The 19,583-nt window shown below is 45.5% G+C and overlaps 3 protein-coding genes across 7 annotated transcripts in view; 1 reads left to right on the top strand and 2 right to left on the bottom strand.

The window, feature by feature from the left end:
• Positions 1–2,325: 2,325 nt before the first annotated feature.
• SCAND1 (SCAN domain containing 1) lies at positions 2,326–3,465 on the top strand. Its single transcript, XM_061127182.1, has one exon. The coding sequence runs from the start codon at positions 2,677–2,679 to the stop codon at positions 3,214–3,216; it is 540 nt and encodes a 179-aa protein (XP_060983165.1). The 5' UTR covers positions 2,326–2,676; the 3' UTR covers positions 3,217–3,465.
• A 1,256-nt stretch (positions 3,466–4,721) lies between these two features.
• PHF20 (PHD finger protein 20) overlaps positions 4,722–19,583 on the bottom strand; it is a 138,857-nt gene continuing 123,995 nt past the window's right edge. For 4 of the 5 annotated variants that reach the window (XM_061127176.1, XM_061127180.1, XM_061127179.1 and 1 more), the window contains 3 exons: positions 13,676–14,093; positions 11,727–11,910; positions 4,722–7,270 (listed from right to left, as the gene is read on the bottom strand). In XM_061127176.1, the coding sequence (XP_060983159.1) occupies positions 7,128–7,270; positions 11,727–11,910; positions 13,676–14,093 (745 nt within the window). In that variant the 3' untranslated portion in view covers positions 4,722–7,127. The remainder of the gene's footprint in view (positions 7,271–11,726; positions 11,911–13,675; positions 14,094–19,583) is intronic. The other variant, XM_061127178.1, reaches the window with a different exon arrangement.
• Positions 15,053–15,420, bottom strand: LOC133045073 (large ribosomal subunit protein eL39). The gene has a single exon (XM_061127183.1). It carries the CDS (start codon positions 15,350–15,352, stop codon positions 15,197–15,199), a length of 156 nt encoding a protein of 51 aa, XP_060983166.1. The 5' UTR covers positions 15,353–15,420; the 3' UTR covers positions 15,053–15,196.

Genomic DNA, 19,583 nt, shown 5'->3' with positions numbered 1-19,583 from the left:
TGCTGAAAAGACAGAAAAATATCAGCTTTTAGGAAAGCGACAGCCTGAGAGCAGTAGTAAATGAACTATTCTGAATGTTGACGTAACATGAAACTACAGTCTACTTCAAAGAACAAGAGGGAGAGGTGAGGACTAAGGTTGACTGGAAAAGAGTACCTTGTCTAAAGGAAGGAGACCAGCTCCTGCTAAAACATTAAAGATCCATTGTGAAGACAAATTTCAAGGTTTTCAGGCTGTGAACACTGTTCTGTGAGGATCTACTTTAATTCAACTGCAAGAGCACATCCTACAGAGTAGGCAAGTTTTATTCCAGGGCCACTGGCATGTTGATGGTTGTCAAAGAGGCCAACTCCTTCTGCGCAGAAATCAAGGGAGCTACAAGGGTTAGATAAAACCTTTCATAAAGGACCCCTGTCTTTGTTTCCTTGTCTGTAAAATGGGCATGATTGTGTGCATGCAGTCGTGTCTGACTCCTGTGACCCCATGAACTGTAGCCCACCAGGTTCTTCTGTCCCTGGAATTTTCCAGGCAAGAATATTGGAGTAAGTTGCCATTTCCTTCTCCAGGGAATCTTCCCTCTTCAGGGATCAAATGCTGATCTCCTGTGTCTCATGCACTGGAAGGTGGATTCTTTACCACTGAGCCATCTGGGAAGCCTTTAAATGGGCTTGTGAGTTTGCTTGTGTTTGCCTAGTCGCTCAGTCATGTCCAACTCTTTGCAACCTCATGGACTATATATAGCCCACCAGGCTCCTCTGTCCATGGGGATTCTCCAGGCAAGAATACTGGAGTGGGTTGCCAAGCCCTCCTCCAGGGGATCTTCCCAATCCAGGGATTGAACCCTAACCCAACCAACGGATCTCCCGCATTGCAGGCAAATTATTTGACCTCTGAGCCACCAGGGAAGCCCTAAAATGGGCATACAAAACATATTTGAGATCCAGCTGTCAAACAGAATACACTATCACTTACCTAAGTGCTGTCGAGCTACATGCTTTTATCTACATCATCTCATTGAATTCTCCGTCCTAATGAAGTAAGTTCTAGTACATCCACATTTTACAGATAATGAAGCTAGAGCTCAGAGACAGCAATTTACTTAATGAAGACAATCATTTAAAAAGACTTTTATTTCCCTGTGGCTCAGACAGGAAAGAATCTGCCTGCAATGCAGGAGACCCAGGTTCGGTCCCTGGGTCTGGAAGATCTCCCAGGGAAGGGAATGGCACCCCACTTTAGTATTCTTGCCTGGAAAACTCCATGGACAGAGGAGCCTGGCAGGCTACAGTCCATGGGGTCGCAAAGAGCTGGACACCACTGACTAACACGGTCACTTTTTCCCAAAGTCTTTACTATTTAATCCTCTCAACAACTCTGGCAAATAAACCCTGCAGAGATTTCACCAAGGCATCCTGACTCCCACAGGGTAGCATGCTTTTACTGTTCAACTCATATACAAAGAAAACCATGTATGGAATGCAACTTTTTCTGGCAACCACAATTTGAAAGTAAAATGACAGACATGAATTTTAGCAATATATTTTATTTGACACAATATGTGCAAAGTATTATCAATCCAACGTGTAACCAATAAAAAATTATTGAGATATTTTACATTACTTTCTTTTCATACTAAGTCCTGTGTGTATTTCACAGGTCAGCAGATCCCAATTCCGACTTGCCATATTTCAAGGGCTCGTAAACACGTGGCTAGAGGCCACTATATGAGGCTACGCATTAGTAATCCTAAAGTTAAAAGCAGAACCCACAAAGCCACCTGTCTCTTGGTTTCAGAAGACAGGCATAATAATAATAATAACAAAGAGTTCTTGGGCGTTTACTCTGCGCCGTAAGACGGCCAAGTTTTATTACTACATGTGTAGAGGACCTTGCACACGTCATCCACCCGCAACCAGATGAGTGTACTACCCTTCTCTTTCGAATGAACCAGAGAACTGTCCCGAGTTGGGCCCTCCCCCAGTGCCTGACCACCGTCCAGTTGTCCTGCCACCCGCCGGGCGCCAGCCCGCGCAAGTCCTCGGCTCGCCACCATCCTAATCAGGGCCAAGTACAGAGGCGCGCTTGCAGGGGAGGACACAGGTCACCTGCAAGCTGAGGCGATCAAGGCGGGCCAAGACGATATTGGGCTCCTCCTCCGGCTTGGGCGGTGGCTTCGGCACCTGCTCCTCCTCCGACCCCTCCTCCGGCTCTTCCTCCGGCTCTTCCTCCGGCTCCTCCTCCTCTGACTTCTCCCGCTCCGACTCCGACTCCTCCTCTGACTCCTCCTCCTCCGACTTCTCTTCGAACAGGTGCTCGGAGGCGCCACCATCCGGAGCCAGCCATGGTGAGCTAAGATTGGTCCGTAGCCCCTCAGGCGCCGCCACCTCCAGACCCGACGTAGGAACGCCAGGGGGCGCCGCTTCCGGGAGCCCAGATCCGGCTTCCGGACTCTCGTGCGCCGAGCTCATCAAAGAGGAGCCAGCGGGTACGCCCACTTCCGGCCGCCCCAGGCGCTTCTCAGGCGCTAGCAAGCTAGCCGGGCGCGCCCTCCGCCCACCTCCCTCAGGGTCGCGCGCTCCGCCCTGTAGGGGAAAAGTCTCTTTTGCCCCGCCCCCTTGCAGACGCAGAGCTGAGCCAACAACGGCTGGACAAAGAGCGACGCACGGAGCCAGAGTCATGGCAGCCACGGAGCAAAGCTTGGCTCCAGCCGGAATCCCCGCGCCGCCCTCGGGGAAAGAAGAAGGAGCCGGCCCGAGCTCATGCCCGGAGCGTGACCCTGCGGGCTCCTCCTCGACTCCTGAAGCCCCACCATCTATCCCCGACTCCTCCAATTCCAGCGCCGCGGTCCCCGAAGCGAATGTTACACCTCCTGCGGCGGCCTCCGCTTCCCTAGACCTGCCTGTCGGACCCGCACCTCAGGGCCCTGCGCCGCTTGCGGAAGCCTCTCCGCGCTCCCCTCCAGGTCCAGGCGGCTCCCGGCCCGGCCCAGAGACTTTCCGCCAGCGATTCCGGCAGTTCCGCTACCAGGACGCTGCAGGCCCACGGGAGGCGTTCCGACAGCTTCGGGAGCTCTCCCGCCAGTGGCTGCGGCCCGACATCCGCACAAAGGAGCAGATCGTGGAGATGCTAGTTCAGGAGCAGCTGCTCGCCATCCTGCCCGAGGCGGCGCGGGCCCGGCGGCTTCGCCGCCGCACCGACGTGCGCATCACCGGCTGAACGGCGGAGCTGCGGGCGACCCGAGTCAGGCACTCTCTGGACTGGAGCCATGATCGGGTCCGGGATCGTGAGCCTGGCTCCCCAATACGCGATAATGAAAAAATGAGTTTTGGCGGTTCTTGCAATCTCGTGTGTCCTTCCCGTTCGTCCTTTCCCGTGTTTAGTTTCCCGAACCTATTTCCACTCTCTCTGGCTAGTTGTGAAACCAAGTTGGGGGCCCATGAGAATAAAGCCTTTGTTTCTTACTCACTTGGCCTTCGTTGGCTTTTGTGGGATCATTATGTGTTGGCTATGGGTCGCCACATCTGGGGATTTTTTTCCTGCGCGTTCCCCAGTGCCCCACATGGGTTTCCTTTGTTTGGTTGGAGCCTATGCAATGAGGACTCCAGCAGCCTGGTTCCATATTCGCCCGTACCCTTCATTGGCTAGAATTTGAGCTTGTTTTCCTACCTAAGCGGATAGAGGACAGTGGTACTACTGTATGTGGTTGTGGGTCGTGCAGGCAGATTGGTGGCTGTACTAAGTGCTGATTTAACTGGCTGCTGCTGCTACAGCAATACTGCCCTCAACTTGCTCCGTCAGCCTACCATGTCGGCGCAGTCTTCCCCAAAGGCCCAAGTTACAGGGCTGTTTTAGTAAGTTCACTGCAGGTGCTTACCGAGAGAGGCTAGTTCTTGTGAACTCTGGTTTAAGCCTCCAGACCCCTTTCTTACCAAATTTTAGGCCTCTTGAAAGATTTAAGGGACAGATTTGGTGTGAACTGATGGATTATTTACATTGTTGGAGCTACTCATAACTTTCTAAAATAAGCATAATTGTTTAGGAAGAGAAGAGATTTGGCAAATAATAGGGAAGCTCTGCAGTATAACTCCATTTCTTGAGTCTTCTGCACACCCAGGAAGGAGCTGATTGGGGTCCAAGGTCGTTTGGCTTGGCCTTCAGAAGGGTCCTAATTGTCATGGGTGCCATCTTTTAATATAAGAAAGGCCAGACCTGTCTTCCCTGCACTGCTTTCAACAAGCAAAAAGGTAACAGCCCTGCAGCTCACACCACAAAGCATGAGTCAAACTGCGCTGGAGGGTGGTGTGGGGCATTTTACTTTTGAATACTAGACACTTTAATGAATGCAAAAGTATGTTGTATACTTCCTTGGAATTTTGTATTTAAGCCTGCATCTGCTCCCTACAGGTGTCTCAGTAGTAAAGAATCCACATGCCAATGCAGGAGATCCAGGTTCGATCCTTGGGTTGGGAAGATCTCTTGGAGGAGGAAATGGCAGCCCACTCCAGTATTTTTTGCATGGAGAATCCCATAGATAGTGGAGCCTGGTGGACTACAGTCCACAGGGTCACAAAGAGTCGAACATGACTGAGCATGCATGTGTGGCTATCTCCCTGCCAAAGATAAATCTATTTAGAATGTAAAAGCAGAGTTGCTTTAAAAGGTAATGTTTATGGAAAATTAATGCACATTAAAGATTGAGTAGATGACAAATGACTAAAACGTAGCAACAAAAACCTGTTTTATTTTTCCAAATACAGATACAGAAGTTTGCGTGTTTTGCAAATATTGCTTCAAAGCAACATTTCTATATACAGCGCCTTCTGTTCTAACAGCGCGTAAACATAGATATGTATCCACAGTGCAATGTTGGCTCATCAAGGGTCCACCTTGCATACACTCATCACTTAAAGAAACAAAATGATTAGTCAAACCAGAACTGTTTTTATCAAGGCAATTTTTCTTTTTTATAGGTGGATAGTTTTTCTCAAAAGAAAACTTAGGTAGTGTACATATTTCTAAATGGTAACAGTAATATTTGCAAAGAACAGTTTCCAGTGCTCCAGCTTGGGGTTAATTCAACTTGACCAAGGAATTGGGGATGGAGCCCCTCAACATGGCTTTAAATTAGGGAAGCACACTGAAGTCATCAGAACTTCGGAGTCATCCCCGCTTCCCAAAGGACAAAAGTCACAATCAATGAAAAGGGATTATTTCCTTTACAAAAAGCATAAAATAAACCCAATAATGACCACTTGGTAAAGTTAGGATAACTCAGTTTCTTCTTCCATCTTGAAAAAGACGTGAGATTTGACCACTGTTACAGCTTCCCCAGAAGTGATGGTCAAATGTGTTTTCAGGAAAGAAAAATCAGTAATTTTAATAATATTAATACAAGTCACTGTACTTCACAGTTGTGGCTACAGAAAATCATCCTGTTTCTTCCCTTTGCGGACAAGCATCACACAGTTCTTAAAATGTGGCCATCTGATAAATTACACAAAATACAGACAGATGCCATGCACACTCCTTGAGCGTTTCTTCCCACACCAAAAGTACTAACGTTAGCAATGGGAAGCAACCTCATAGAGGAATTGTATCAGCTTTATCACAGATGTCGTAGCCACATGTATTCTCTCTGATAGATAAGCTCCAGCAGGTCAACTTGCCCTATATTCATTTTATATCAAATGGTGAATTAAATCACTAGACAAAGCATTCCCTGAAACATCTTGGTACAGAGGCCCTTGTGACCACAATTACCTGTGCCGTAAAGCCTAACCATCCCGGAGGTCACCGGAGATCCTGTCATTGCTATTGAGATATTGGCTACTTCACGTTTACATAGTAAAGATTTGCAGCATATAACATTATAGATCCATAAACCCAGAATTAACTCATGAGTGTTAATGGACAGCTGTGCTTTGATTTTTGCCTTTAGTGATAGGAAAACTAAATGGTAAAATGGGTCATTCCTCAAAGCATGGAACAGTTTCTTTAACTTTACCTAGTAAGGAAAAAACAAAACAATTACACGTGGAACCGTAACCTGCGAGAATAACATATTGTCTCCAAAGGTACAAATTGTACCTGGACCTTAAGCAGCATAATCACCTTGATCTCACAAAATAATACAAACAGAAAATTTAAAGTGTTAAAGTATATTAAAAACAATTCTGAAAATGCTGACTACTGAACATATACCCTTCAGGGAAGGAGAAAAGCGGCAGATGTAGAATCTGGTTTCTCTACAACAATATAAAATAAGGTCATCCCCCAAACCACATCTTTGTAGCAAATCTTTACAGTGAAAGAGTTCAAATTTGGGAGAACCATTTTGGGGACATTAAATAGAACTGATAAGCTGTCAATATTAAGAAGTGGGTAGAAAATGCTGTCCTTCGGGTTCCAGACCCTGTCTGCTTCCGTTTGGGATTCCTCCTAGATTCTTATGACAGTGAGATTCTACTTCTTCCACAGGCTGTATGGGTTCTGCAATGAAAGACACAACCCAGCCAATTCTGGGGTGAACCCCGGTACCATGAAGTCATGCAAGAGAGGTGGTGAGAAAGTGAAGAGTTCTAGGGAGAAGGCAGGCCGGCCCAGGCCTCCACTCCTTCCCAACCTCCACACAAGGGTGAAGTCACGATATTCCCACGAAGTTGGAAAAATGAAAATGATGCCTGCTGCCTAAATTCATGCCAGGCAGAAACCCAGAAGGCTTGGCATATGCCCCAACCTGACAGAGAAGTCAATTAAATAAGCTGCAAGTTGAATTTACAACTGTTTCCGACTACACTTTTTTGGCTCTCATTCCATTTATCATCAGTGGCACGATTTCAAGTGAAGTTTGTGCAAAAAAGACTCACTCTCCATTCAACAATGTGCACAGAAGAAGGGAATCCCAAGAGTCTATCCGCTACCTTCCTGGTAGGCTTCGAGATCAGAGTGCCCTCCCTTCCAGCAGCCAAAATGGCCTCTTTGTCCAAGTCCATCACACCCCTGCCCAGATCCCTGAAGTCAGTCGGTGTCACGTGCATTCGGCATGCTAGGTTTATTTATTTAAATACGTGAAGCTCCTCCTGCAGGTGCCCCAGGATTGTGCCCCCATTAGTCTGGGGTGCCCAGTTTCATGTTGAACAGCAGAGTGCGATCTGCTGCACCTTGCCCAGGTCCATCAGCAGCTGCTTGATGCAATGCTTGAGCTGCGGAAGCCTGGCCAGAGGCTCTGGGGGCTCCAGTTCCCCAGTGTAGTCCAGCCAGCTCTCCAACACTGTGGGCAGAAGAGAGACAGGACCTGGTGAGTTTCCAACACTTGATTTGCAAGAATGTCAGCACTTTATCTCATCTGACCACTAATCGGGGGTGGGGTAGTGGCAGGGAGGGGAGACCATTTCAGGCAACACTGACTCATCTCCCTCTCTGGGAAGTACTACTCCTCGGACAAAGTTAAATGCTGTAGAGCAGTGCTGTCTAATAGAAGTTTCTGTGATGATGGAAATGGGCTATGTCTGTGTTGTCTAATACCGCCACTACCCATATGTAGCTACTGAGCGTTTAAAACATGGCAAATGCAACTGAGAAACTGGGTTTAAATTTTATTCCATTTTAATTAGCCACACATAGCTAATGACTACTGCGTTAGTCTATAGTCTAGTAGGCTTTGAAATACCCACCTTTCTCAGTGTTACTGGCCCACCTTCATAGTGAAAGTGAAAATGAAGTCACTCAGTCATGTCCAACTCTTTGCGACCCCATAGACTGCAGTCCACCTTAGACTGTAGCCTACCATGGACTGTAGCCTACAAGCTTCTCCATCCATGGGATTTTCCAGGGAAGAGTACCTTCATAAGGCTTTCCCATATTGAAAATCAGAGAGCCTGGTGTGTTAGCCTTCTGTTAAGAAAAGTGACTCTAACAGGACTTGAAAAGGTCTATTTTTATCTCCATAAATTGATTTGTTTCATATTGATTCCTAGCATGAGTAGCACTAAATACTCTGATTTCATTTCCTAAATATTTAATGTAAGATGACCAGGTAATAAGTTTCCCAGGTGGTGCAGTGGTAAAGAATCCACCTGCCAGTGCAGGAGACAAAGGAGATACAGGTTTGATCTTTGGGTCAGGCAGATCACCTGGAGGAGGAAATAGCAACTGACTCCACTATGCTTGCATGGGAAATCCCATGGACAGAGGATCCTGGTAGGCTACAGTCCATGGGGTCACAAAGAGCTGGACACTACTGAACATAACCAGGTAATAACAAACTTGATTATTATTAGCTCAATATCTAAAAAGCTGTCTTGCTTCTGTGAGCATGATTTTTCTATAGAAAGATATTTATTCTTTCCCAAGCCACTTGATTTGCAAGAATGTCAGCACTGGCCTTTGGGGAGAGGTCATCCAGGAACCCTGATTCTTTAACAAAAGCCACCCCCAGCCTGCCTGTAGTCTTTCTAGTCTGTGCACCAACCTGTACTGAGAACTTTCTGGACCCTCAAGCCAGAGGTGCAGAAAGAGGAAGACCATGCAGGGCCTGTTCCTCAAGCAGTCTGCAGCCTTGCACACACTCCTCTGCCCTCTTCAGACCAGTCCTTCAGCTTCCTGCCCACCTTTCTAAACCCTTTGTCCCCTGCAAGCTATTTCTCAGGGAACCCTACCCCACTCTATAATCTGAATCCGGTCCCTGAGTCACAGGTGCTATGCTATCACTGGCTCTCCTTTAGAGCACTTATCTTGGTTTGTAATTAAAAATAATATGATGGGGCTGCCCTGGTGGTCCAGCGATTGAGAATTCACCGTGCAATGCAGGGGATACCAGTTCCATCTCTGGTGCAGGAAAATCCCACATGCCACAGGGCAACTAAGGCTGGGTGCCACAACTACTGACTCTGCGTTCTAGAGCTTGTGAGCCAGAACACCAAGCCCGTGTGCTGCAGCTACTGAAACCCCAGCACCCTAGAACCCATGCTCTGCAACAAAAGAAGCCATTGCAATTGCTAAGCATGTGTGTGTGCACTCAGTTTGTGTTGTATCTGACTCCTTGAAACCCCATGGACTGTAGTCCACCAGGCTTCTCTGTCCAGGGAATTTTCCAGGCAAGAATATTGGAACGGGTTGCTGTGCCCTCTTCCAGGGGAATCTTTCCAACCCAGGGATAGAACCTGTGTCTTTTATGTCTTCCTATATTGGCAAGCAGGTTCTTTACCACCGAACCACCTGGGAAGCTCACAATTGCTGAGAGGCCCCTGCTAAAGCCACTGGAACTACCTCAGATCTGGTTCAGGCTCACCTAAGATGTCCCCCAACACCTTGGTGACCCAGTAGGCATACACAGGGAGAAAGAACCAATCAGTGTGCAGACTAAAAGAGTGTAGCCCAGAGGTCCCCAAACTTTTGGCACCAGGGACCAGCTTGATGGAACACAATTTTTCCATGGACAGGGGTGGTGAGGGGGGCAGATTTCAGGATGAGTCAAGCACATTACATTTATTACACACTATTTCAAATCTAATGCTGCCCTGATCTGACAGGAGGTACCACCAGTCTGAGGCCCGGAGGTTGGGGACCCATGGTCTAGGCCACTCACAGTCTATGAACTTGGTTAGGAGTAGTGTTTGGAGCTGCTAAGGGGGAAGTCTTCTCTCTAGATCTGCAGAAATGAAGACCAGACACATAAGTGCGGGAGCCAACAGCAGCTCCTCTGGACCCCAGCATCCAGCCAGCCGGCCTTCTCTCCACACCAGGTGCTGGACCGTAACCCCAGGTTTTTCTTTTAAGGAAGCTCAATGGTATAATGACCGCAAACAAGGCAGAAGGTTATAAGAATAAAGTTCCATTTCAAATACATTCCCCCAGACCATCTAGATAACATTAAAATATATATATATATATACAAAAATCCTAAAATATTCAGTGTTTTCATGGTCATTAAATATCTTTATCTTTTAGTTTTATAAGACTGTTCACACAACTACATAAGTTATTAAGTAATGGTTAAATACTCAAACAATAACACTTGTTAAAGTATAACCAGTCAATATAACAGCTTATTAGATTTTTAAAAAGGAATATTATATACAAATTCCTATAAAAGCTCAGTTTATCTTGAGGTATTTAGATGAAATGAAGATAGTAGAAATAAAATGGGATTTTGAAGAATCGTAATTAAATACAATACAAAGTCTGTTTACATGAATAAAGTCTTTAAACTTAAAATTGATTTTCTTAATTCCAGTACCTCTCAGGGCCTGGAATATAAGAATATAGACAGAATATATGGCTCCAAATGAGTAAGACACATAAAGAGCCCTCTGAAAGCCCAGAGAAGGGAGTTCAGGCTTCTCATCCTGGCCTGGCCACACTGTCCACTCAGTGAGCTCAGGGCTGGAGCAGCCCACGCTGGGCGGAAGGGGTACATCGGTGATTAAGTAGGTAGGCTCTGACCTCTCCCCTAGGGACAGGATTCTTTGGCAACAACAGAACCTTCGCCTTTTTTCTACGGTGCCTGAGCTTCTTCTCAGGGACCCAGAGTCAATTCCACAATTTTCAGTCCATCATTGGATCCCCTTTCAGCTTTCTACTAGCAAGGTTTTCCATAGACTTGGCATCTGTTATAGTTCTAAGGAGCTCAAGGAAACCTTTTAGGAGTGAAGAGAGACAAAAACACTCTAGCTTTCAGCAACACCCTCACAATGGACCCTGGACTGGCCTGCCATCCCCAGTTCAGCAGGTTTGCCTCTGGAGCAGGCCAGGAAGCGTGAGGGCACATTAGTCTTTGTCCTCCAACAGGGCCATCCCTTTCCCAGTCAGCCACCTCTTACCATCCTGCCTCAGTCACCCCTCCTGTAGCAAGAAACACAGCTCTCTCCAAAGGCTCCACTTTAGTCCCTGGAGCTCCAGGAAACCTTCCTGTTCTTGCTTCCCCTCTCGAGAGCTGTCGTCCTCTAGCCTGACCTCACCCACACCCTGTGACCTTTGCTTACATAACACATGGGATTTTTCTTCTGAGTTATTTCACCCCCAATTATAGTAATAATAGCCTAGCTATCCTCAGAGTCCTCAAACGAAACATTTATATCTTAATCAGGCTTCTTTCTAAGGATGAAAAAACAGTAATAATACTTAGGAAATAAGAGAACAAGAAATAAGGAAGTCTATCTTCAAAAACCAAACTGACAACACCCTGGGGAATCAACATTTCAGTCTTCCAAGCCCATCTGATAACTTAAAATCTGGGAGACATATCTGGGGGCAACATAAATGACTCAGTCAAGTTCTAAAATATCTGCTGATAAAGAGGAGAAGGCGTCATTTTAGATTTTAGGAAAGGCTGAAATAAAAGGGGTTTTCAGATTAATCCTCAGACATCCTAAAAGCTCAAAGCATCCAAGTATCAGTTCCCCACAGAACTCGGTCAGCAAAGATCTGCTCAGAACACACACTGCCCACCGGCAGAGTCCAGCTGCTCCTCTGCACTCTTTCCTGGGCAGAAGGGACTGGGAAAGTGAGGCAGGACCCCTAACATCACACAGCTCTTAGAAGTGCCCAGTCGATACTGAAAGTCAAGCTTGGCCATCTTGAGGGGAGAATGGAGATGAGGGGACTGACAGAAAAAGAGGCAAGATCACAGCTATCCCTGGAGAGCCAAATCAGAGGGTTCAGAAAGCAGCTCCTCCTACTGGCCCACAGAGCCTGCCAAGGACGGGGAACCCAGGAGGGAGCCCTACCATCCAGCTCCTTCTCGATGGAGTCCATCCTGTGCGTGACTTCGTCCTGAAGGGATTCCACGTGCGTCAGCAGGTTAAACTGCCACTGGTGCTGGGAGCTCAGCACCCCCTCTCCCCCTCTGTCCAGCAGCTTCCGGGCGGGGGCTGCCTCAGGCAGGACCTTTGTGGAGACACAGTCCCTCACCTGGGGGTGCAAGAACATCAGAGTTACCGGACGGAGCAGCTCCCAGCCCTTTTCCAACCAGCCAGTGTTGGCAGCCATTTGAGAACCCAGTTGCAGTTCGAATAGTCCAAATTGCTACCTCCCTGCCTCCCTCCTTCTCTTTCAGGCACCGGGCAGAAGTGGGCCTGCTGTACCAATAACAACCACCTCAGGGCCGTGCAGACCCTCTGGCTCGGAGGCTCCCAAGCTGCTTCCCAATGAATGCCCCAATGCCTAAGGCCTGAAGCAGGCCTCACAGAACCACTTCCCGAAACCTGGGATCAGAGTAGAGCAGGGCAAGTGTGGACGAGTATCAGTATGTGGGTGTTCGTATGTAGACAAACTAATTTTAAGTCCTAGTTCCATGTCTTGCTGAACGCATGCACCTGGATGAGTTACTTCACTTCCCTGGGCCTCTGTTCCCTCATGGGAAAGAAGTAGTAGTAAAACCTACTTTCAAAGTTCATGAGGATCAAACAGGATAATGTGAATAAGACACAGTGCTGGCCTGTGGTCAATCTGCCAGTCATGAAAGAGATTTTTAACTCTAGCTGCCTTGTTTAGGCCCAGGACTTCTTGATTTTTTTCATCATGTTTCAGGTGCCTCTAGGCAATTTGCATAATTTGCACGACCACAGACCTTTTCTGGGGTTTGTGACTGCAACCCTTCATTCATTGATTGGAAATGAAATAGGTTCTAGTTGACATCTATGGAGGAGTGACTGTGTGCAGAGCCACGTGCTGAGAGCTTTTCAAGGTGTGCTGCGCAGTAAACTGAGAGGTCACCATCAACAGCTTCACTTGGCAGGGGGGTGAAGAGACACCTCTGAGGAGGTGAAGGGACCTGCTCAGAGTCACAGAGCAAGTGGCAGAGTCCAGACTTGAAACTGGATCTGCCTCCAAAGACTGTGTCCTCACCAGCCTTACCCAGTCCTGCTTACACCCTGGCAAGGACACAGGCTGAACAAGGTATAATGCCCACCGCTGAGGGGCTTCTAATCTAGGCTACGCCCCCTCGGCGAGAGGCAGCGATGGGCTTAGGGTGGTGATATCACCCCACACAGTGGAGTCTGTGACAGTAAGTATGACAAGGGTGGGGAAGCTCTCATCACCCAAACCCTCACTGACAAATGAGGATGGGAAGAATGAGACTAGGAACACTGGCAAGAGAACACACAGGGCTCCAGAAGAGAAGACTTGAGTAAAAAGAACCTGCGAGTAGCTCTTGGGAAAACTGATAAAACCAGCAAACATTTGGACAAAATGGACTGTTCTTACACCAGGGCTGCAAAGTTAAAAGTAAAGTTGTCATAGAATTGTACCGAAAAACTTACTCCTGACAAAACACTTGATTCATTCTTTGCTCTTGCTAAGGATTAGCACCCAGATGCAAAGATAAATTGCACTAAAGGAAAAAAACCTCATTTTCCTAACTTATCTTCATTTGTCAAGTTCCAATCAATTACCCTTTTCTTCTGGCTGCCTCCGACCTCTCCACCCCCACCATCACTGACTCTGCCATTTTGCCGACATTTCCTAGAACCAACGATATTTGGGGTTTAAGTGGGCTTTTTTTGATTTGTACTCATTTTAAAAGACAAAAAAAAAAAAAGAACTATGATAAACAGATTTATATGCAATTTTAGAATAAACACAACTCTATAATAAACATCTTCCACTGAACATTTAGCCCTGGGAGGAGAAGGTACAAGCTCTCAAACAAGAACAAGCACAAGCGGGCCAGTACCTTTGGGGAACTGGGTTTGGGGTCACTGTCCCCTCTGTTCCTGTCTTGGTCTAGAGGCCAGCCCAGGCGCGGAGACAGGGAATCATCACCATTCTCGTGGCGGGGGCTGACAGCGTCGTCGAGGGCAGAGCGCCGGGTCTCCACCACTAGCTTCTGTTCCACAGCCGGGTAGTAGGTGCGGGGCTTCTGGTAGCAGTGCTCGCTGGTGATATAGGACTCCTCCACGGAGGGGGGCAGGGGCAGGGGTTTCTCCACTGCCCCGTTCAAAGTTCTATAGCTTGGGGCTTCCTCCTTGCTCTTGGCTTCAGTGACACGGATGTGTTTGGAATGAGACCGCCCCTCCGCCATATGCTGCTTCCAAGGCTGGCACCACAGCTGCAGGTCAGGATGCCCCCGGCTTCTGTTGGGAGGGAAAATACTGAAAGGGCTCTAACCCTTCTAACCCTAACCCCTGGGACTACCGCAGGGCTTCCTACACTAGGGGGAAGACCTCCCACCTGGGCCAAGTGGAGCAAGCCACCAAGAGGTACTGTAGATTCACAGCCTCTGAGGAGACCACTTCCAGGCAAGTTCCTGCTGTATTACTCACAGTGAGCAGGACTGGACTGGGAGTCAGAGGACCTGGCTGCATTTCAGCTCAGCCGCTGATCACAGTGCAGCTGAGTCGAGTCATTCAGCCAGCCTCGTTCCCATTTCCTCCTCTGCAAAACTGGCTAACCCTTTGTCTGCCAGCAACTACTGAGTTTAAGTGAATTAATTTGAACAGAAGTCCAGTATTTTGTTGGCAGTAAAGAGCTCTTCAAATGTGACTTACTAAAAATAAACTTAACTTAGGAATAGACAGCCATGATAATGCTGCCATGCCATGGCATTCAATTATACAAAACCCAATGAATGCTTCCCTGGTGGCTCAGACAGTGAAGAATCTGCCTGCAATGAGGGAGAACTGGTTCGAGTCCTAAGTCAGGAAGATCCCCTGGAAAAGGAAATGGCAACCCACTCCAGTATTCTTGCCTAGAGAATTCCATGGACAGAGGAGCCTGGTGGGCTATAGTCCATGCAGTCGCAAAGAATCGGGACACAACTGAGCAACTAACACCTTCACTGATGACCCAGGAGGGAGGTGGTAACCAAAAGTCATCAAGGCATAAGCCATTAATACAAAGTGTTTTGTTTTTAATATTTATTTACTGGTTTGGCTATGTCAGGTTTTAGTTGTGGCACTCGGGATCTCCTGTAGCAGCACACAATCTCTTTAGTTGTGGAGCATGGGCTTAGTTGCCGCACGGTATGTGGGATCTTAGTTCCCTGGCTAGGGATCAACCCAAATCCCCTGCATTGCAAGGTGGGTTCTTTTTTTTTTTTCCAACATAACATATCATATTTATTACTGGTCTCAGACTGATAGTGAGGAAATAAGAAACATCAGGAGCCAAGCATTACAGTAGTGATGTTCTCACTGTGATACGGCTGCTTAAATAAGTGATCTTAACATGTGTGCCACTTTTTATGTGAGACTTCTTATAGACCCAGCTTGGTTCTTCTCCAATGTCTTCTCTTGGAGTTGTACCTAATTTTATTGCCAGTTTTCATTCGAATCCATTGAGGAATGGGACGATTCTGCTTTTGCTTCTTGGCCAGGAATCGCTTGATCCTGAAAGTCTTGTGAGAAGACATGGTGCGGACAGAACTCAACCGCACATAGGATGGCGGAGAAGAGAAAAGAGGCAAGGTGGGTTCTTAACTACTGGACCACCAGAGAAGCCCCCTTAATAAAAAAAAATTTTTATTTGACTATGTCAGGTTTTAGTTGCAGCATGCAGGACATTTAGTTGTGGCATGCGAACTCTTAGTCATGGCATGTGGGATCTAGTTCCCTGACCAGGAATCAAAACCAGGCCCCCTGCACAGGGAACACATAGTTCTAGCCACTGGACCACCAGGGGAAGTCCCAATAGCAAGGTTTTTCAACATTCTTCAAAAATCTTCTGTTCTCCCCATTCCAAAGAGGATAATTTGTTATTAAAGAAGGACTCTGATCCCTTTCTAGCCAGCAGACACCTCTGAGAATCTCTGCCTATGTGTATATATGTACATAAAACTCTGTGTATGACTATAATCATTCCCTGTCTGACATCTGACACAAGAGGTCTTTTAATTTACCAACTCATAACCACTTGTATGAAAGAAAAAAATAGAACAGAAAATACTAGACTGCACCATTCTAAGAAGAGGTGTTTTGTGAAATTTTAGTATGCTTTGTACATGTGATAAAAAATGTATTTCTTTGGACAAATTCTTAGAAAAGTATAACTTTCCAAAACTGAACCAGAAAGAAATAGAAGATCTTAACAGACCCATCACAAGCAAGGAAATCGAAACTGTAATCAGAAATCTTCCAGTAAACAAAAGCCCAGGACCAGATGGCTTCACAGCTGAATTCTACCAAAAATTTAGAGAAGAGATAACACCTATCTTACTCAAACTCTTCCAGAAAATTGCAGAAGAAGGTAAACTTCCAAACTCATTCTATGAGGCCACCATCACCCTAATTCCAAAACCAGACAAAGATGCCACAAAAAAAAGAAAACTACAGGCCAATATCACTGATGAACACAGATGCAAAAATCCTTAACAAAATTCTAGCAAACAGAATCCAACAACATATTAAAAAAATCATACATCATGACCAAGTGGGCTTTATCCCAGGAATGCAAGGATTCTTTAATATCCGCAAATCAATCAATGTAATATACCACATTAACAAATTGAAAGATAAAAACCATATGATTATCTCAATAGACGCAGAAAAAGCCTTTGACAAAATTCAACATCCATTTATGATAAAAACTCTCCAGAAAGCAGGAATAGAAGGAACATACCTCAACATAATAAAAGCTATATATGACAAACCCACAGCAAGCATTACCCTCAAAGGTGAAAAATTGAAAGCATTTCCCCTGAAATCAGGAACAAGACAAGGGTGCCCACTCTCACCACTACTATTCAACATAGTTTTGGAAGTTTTGGCCACAGCAATCAGAGCAGAAAAAGAAGTAAAAGGAATCCAGATAGGAAAAGAAGAAGTGAAACTCTCGCTGTTCGCAGATGACATGATCCTCTACATAGAAAACCCTAAAGACTCTACCAGAAAATTACTAGAGCTAATCAACGAATATAGTAAAGTTGCAGGATATAAAATTAACACACAGAAATCCCTTGCATTCCTATACATTAACAATGAGAAAACAGAAAGAGAAATTAAGGAAACAATACCATTCACCATTGCAACAAAAAGAATAAAATACTTAGGAGTATATCTACCTAAAGAAACAAAAGACCTATACATAGAAAACTATAAAACACTGATGAAAGAAATCAAAGAGGACACAAACAGATGGAGAAATATACCGTGTTCATGGATTGGAAGAATCAATATTGTCAAAATGGCTATACTACCCAAAGCAATCTATAGATTCAATGCAACGCCTATCAAGCTACCAACGGTATTTTTCACAGAACTAGAACAAATAATTTCACAATTTGTATGGAAATACAAAAAACCTCGAATAGCCAAAGTAATCTTGAGAAAGAATGGAACTGGAGGAAACAACCTGCCTGACTTCAGACTATACTACAAAGCCACAGTCATCAAGACAGTATGGTACTGGCACAAAGACAGAAATATAGATAAATGGAACAGAATAGAAAGCCCAGAGATAAATCCACGAACCTATGGACACCTTATCTTCGACAAAGGAGGCAAGGATATACAATGGAAAAAAGACAACCTCTTTAACAAGTGGTGCTGGGAAAACTGGTCAACCACTTATAAAAGAATGAAACTAGAACACTTTCTAACACCATACACAAAAATAAACTCAAAATGGATTAAAGATCTAAATGTAAGACCAGAAACTATAAAATTCCTAGAGGAGAATATAGGCAAAACAGTCTCCAACATAAATCACAGCAGGATCCTCTATGACCCACCTCCCAGAATATTGGAAATAAAAGCAAAAATAAACAAATGGGACCTAATGAAACTTAAAAGCTTTTGCACAACAAAGGAAACTATAAGCAAGGTGAAAAGACAGCCCTCAGATTGGGAGAAAATAATAGCAAATGAAGAAACAGACAAAGGATTAATCTCAAAAATATATAACCAACTCCTGCAGCTCAATTCCAGAAAAATAAATGACCCAATCAAAAAATGGGCCAAAGAACTAAACAGACATTTCTCCAAAGAAGACATATAGATGGCTAACAAACACATGAAAAGATGCTCAACATCACTCATTATCAGAGAAATGCAAATCAAAACCACAGTGAGGTACCATTAAACACCAGTCAGGATGGCTGCTATCCAAAAGTCTACAAGCAATAAATGCTGGAGAGGGTGTGGAGAAAAGGGAACCCTCTTACACTGTTGGTGGGAATGCAAACTAGTACAGCTGCTATGGAAAACAGTGGAGATTTCTTAAAAAAACTGGAATTAGAACTGCCATATGACCCAGCAATCCCACTTCTGGGCATACACACTGAGGAAACCAGATCTGCACCCCAATGTTCATCACAGCACTGTTTATAATAGCCAGAACACGGAAGCAACCTAGATGCCCATCAGCAGACAAATGGATAAGGAAGCTGTGGTACATATACACCATGGAATATTACTCAGCCATTAAAAAGAATTCATTTGAATCAGTTCTAATGAGATGGATGAAACTGGAGCCCATTATACAGAGTGAAGTAAGCCAGAAAGATCAAGACCAATACAGTATACTAATGCATATATATGGAATTTAGAAAGATGCTAACGATAACCCTATATGCAAAACAGAAAAAGAGACACAGATGTACAAAACAGACTTTTGGACTCTGTGGGAGAAGGCGAGGGTAGGATGTTTTGAGAGAACAGCATAGAAACATGTATATTATCTAGGGTGAAACAGATCACCAGCCCAAGCTGGATGCATGAGACAAGTGCTCGGGCCTGGTGCACTGGGAAGACCCAGAGGAATCGGGTGGAGAGGGAGGTGGGAGGGGGGATCGGGATGGGGAATACATGTAAATCCATGGCTGATTCATGTCAATGTGTGACAAAAACCACTACAATGTTGTAAAGTAATTTGCCTCCAACTAATAAAAATAAATGAAAAAGAAAAAGTATTTCTTACTGTGGGATGTATGTTTTTTGAAGTTTAAATGCCACTACTCTGGATAAACTTCACCATTTAACATTTTGTTCACCACCCAGAGCTTCCATTATAACCTTTAATCGTTATATGAAATGAAGAAAGAAAGGAAAGGAAAAAAGGATACAGGAAGAAAAACCGGGCTCCCCAAGTAAGGCAACAGGTGAGAAGACAGACAGGAGCTACTCATGTTTGGTTCACAGATGTGTAGAAATGCGTGGGGATCCTGCCAATTGTCACAATGACTACTGATTGGCACAAATGGACTTCTGGTACTCAGTTCATTGAATTCATGAATCCTAAATATCTTGTAATGCTTGGTACAATTCCACGCATATAAAGAATTATGCCGTGATATAACTATATACATTATCTTCACCAGTCTGAACTGAGAATCACTGAAACCGCATCAGCAGGAACTCTCCAGCAACTCCCACATAGAGGTCCCCTCACCACCACCAACACACACACACACACATGCCTTCCTGAAGCCTTCCTATAGAAATGGAATATGTCATAACTATGACAGCATGGAATGAGCTTACAGAACCTAAAATTCTGCTCATGAGGGGCTATAACTACGCTAACTCAGCTCTCCCACTCCAGCAATCCCCAGTACCACTCCCATCCACTGAAGGAGGAGAGGAGACCACCAGCATCGAGGCAGTCTGGGTCCCTGGCCACCTCCAATAGGGTACTGCAGTCTGTAC

This window comes from Dama dama, chromosome 23, assembly GCF_033118175.1.
Source record: "Dama dama isolate Ldn47 chromosome 23, ASM3311817v1, whole genome shotgun sequence".
Lineage (NCBI taxonomy): Eukaryota > Metazoa > Chordata > Mammalia > Artiodactyla > Cervidae > Dama > Dama dama.
This window is presented reverse-complemented; position numbering and strand designations above follow the sequence as displayed.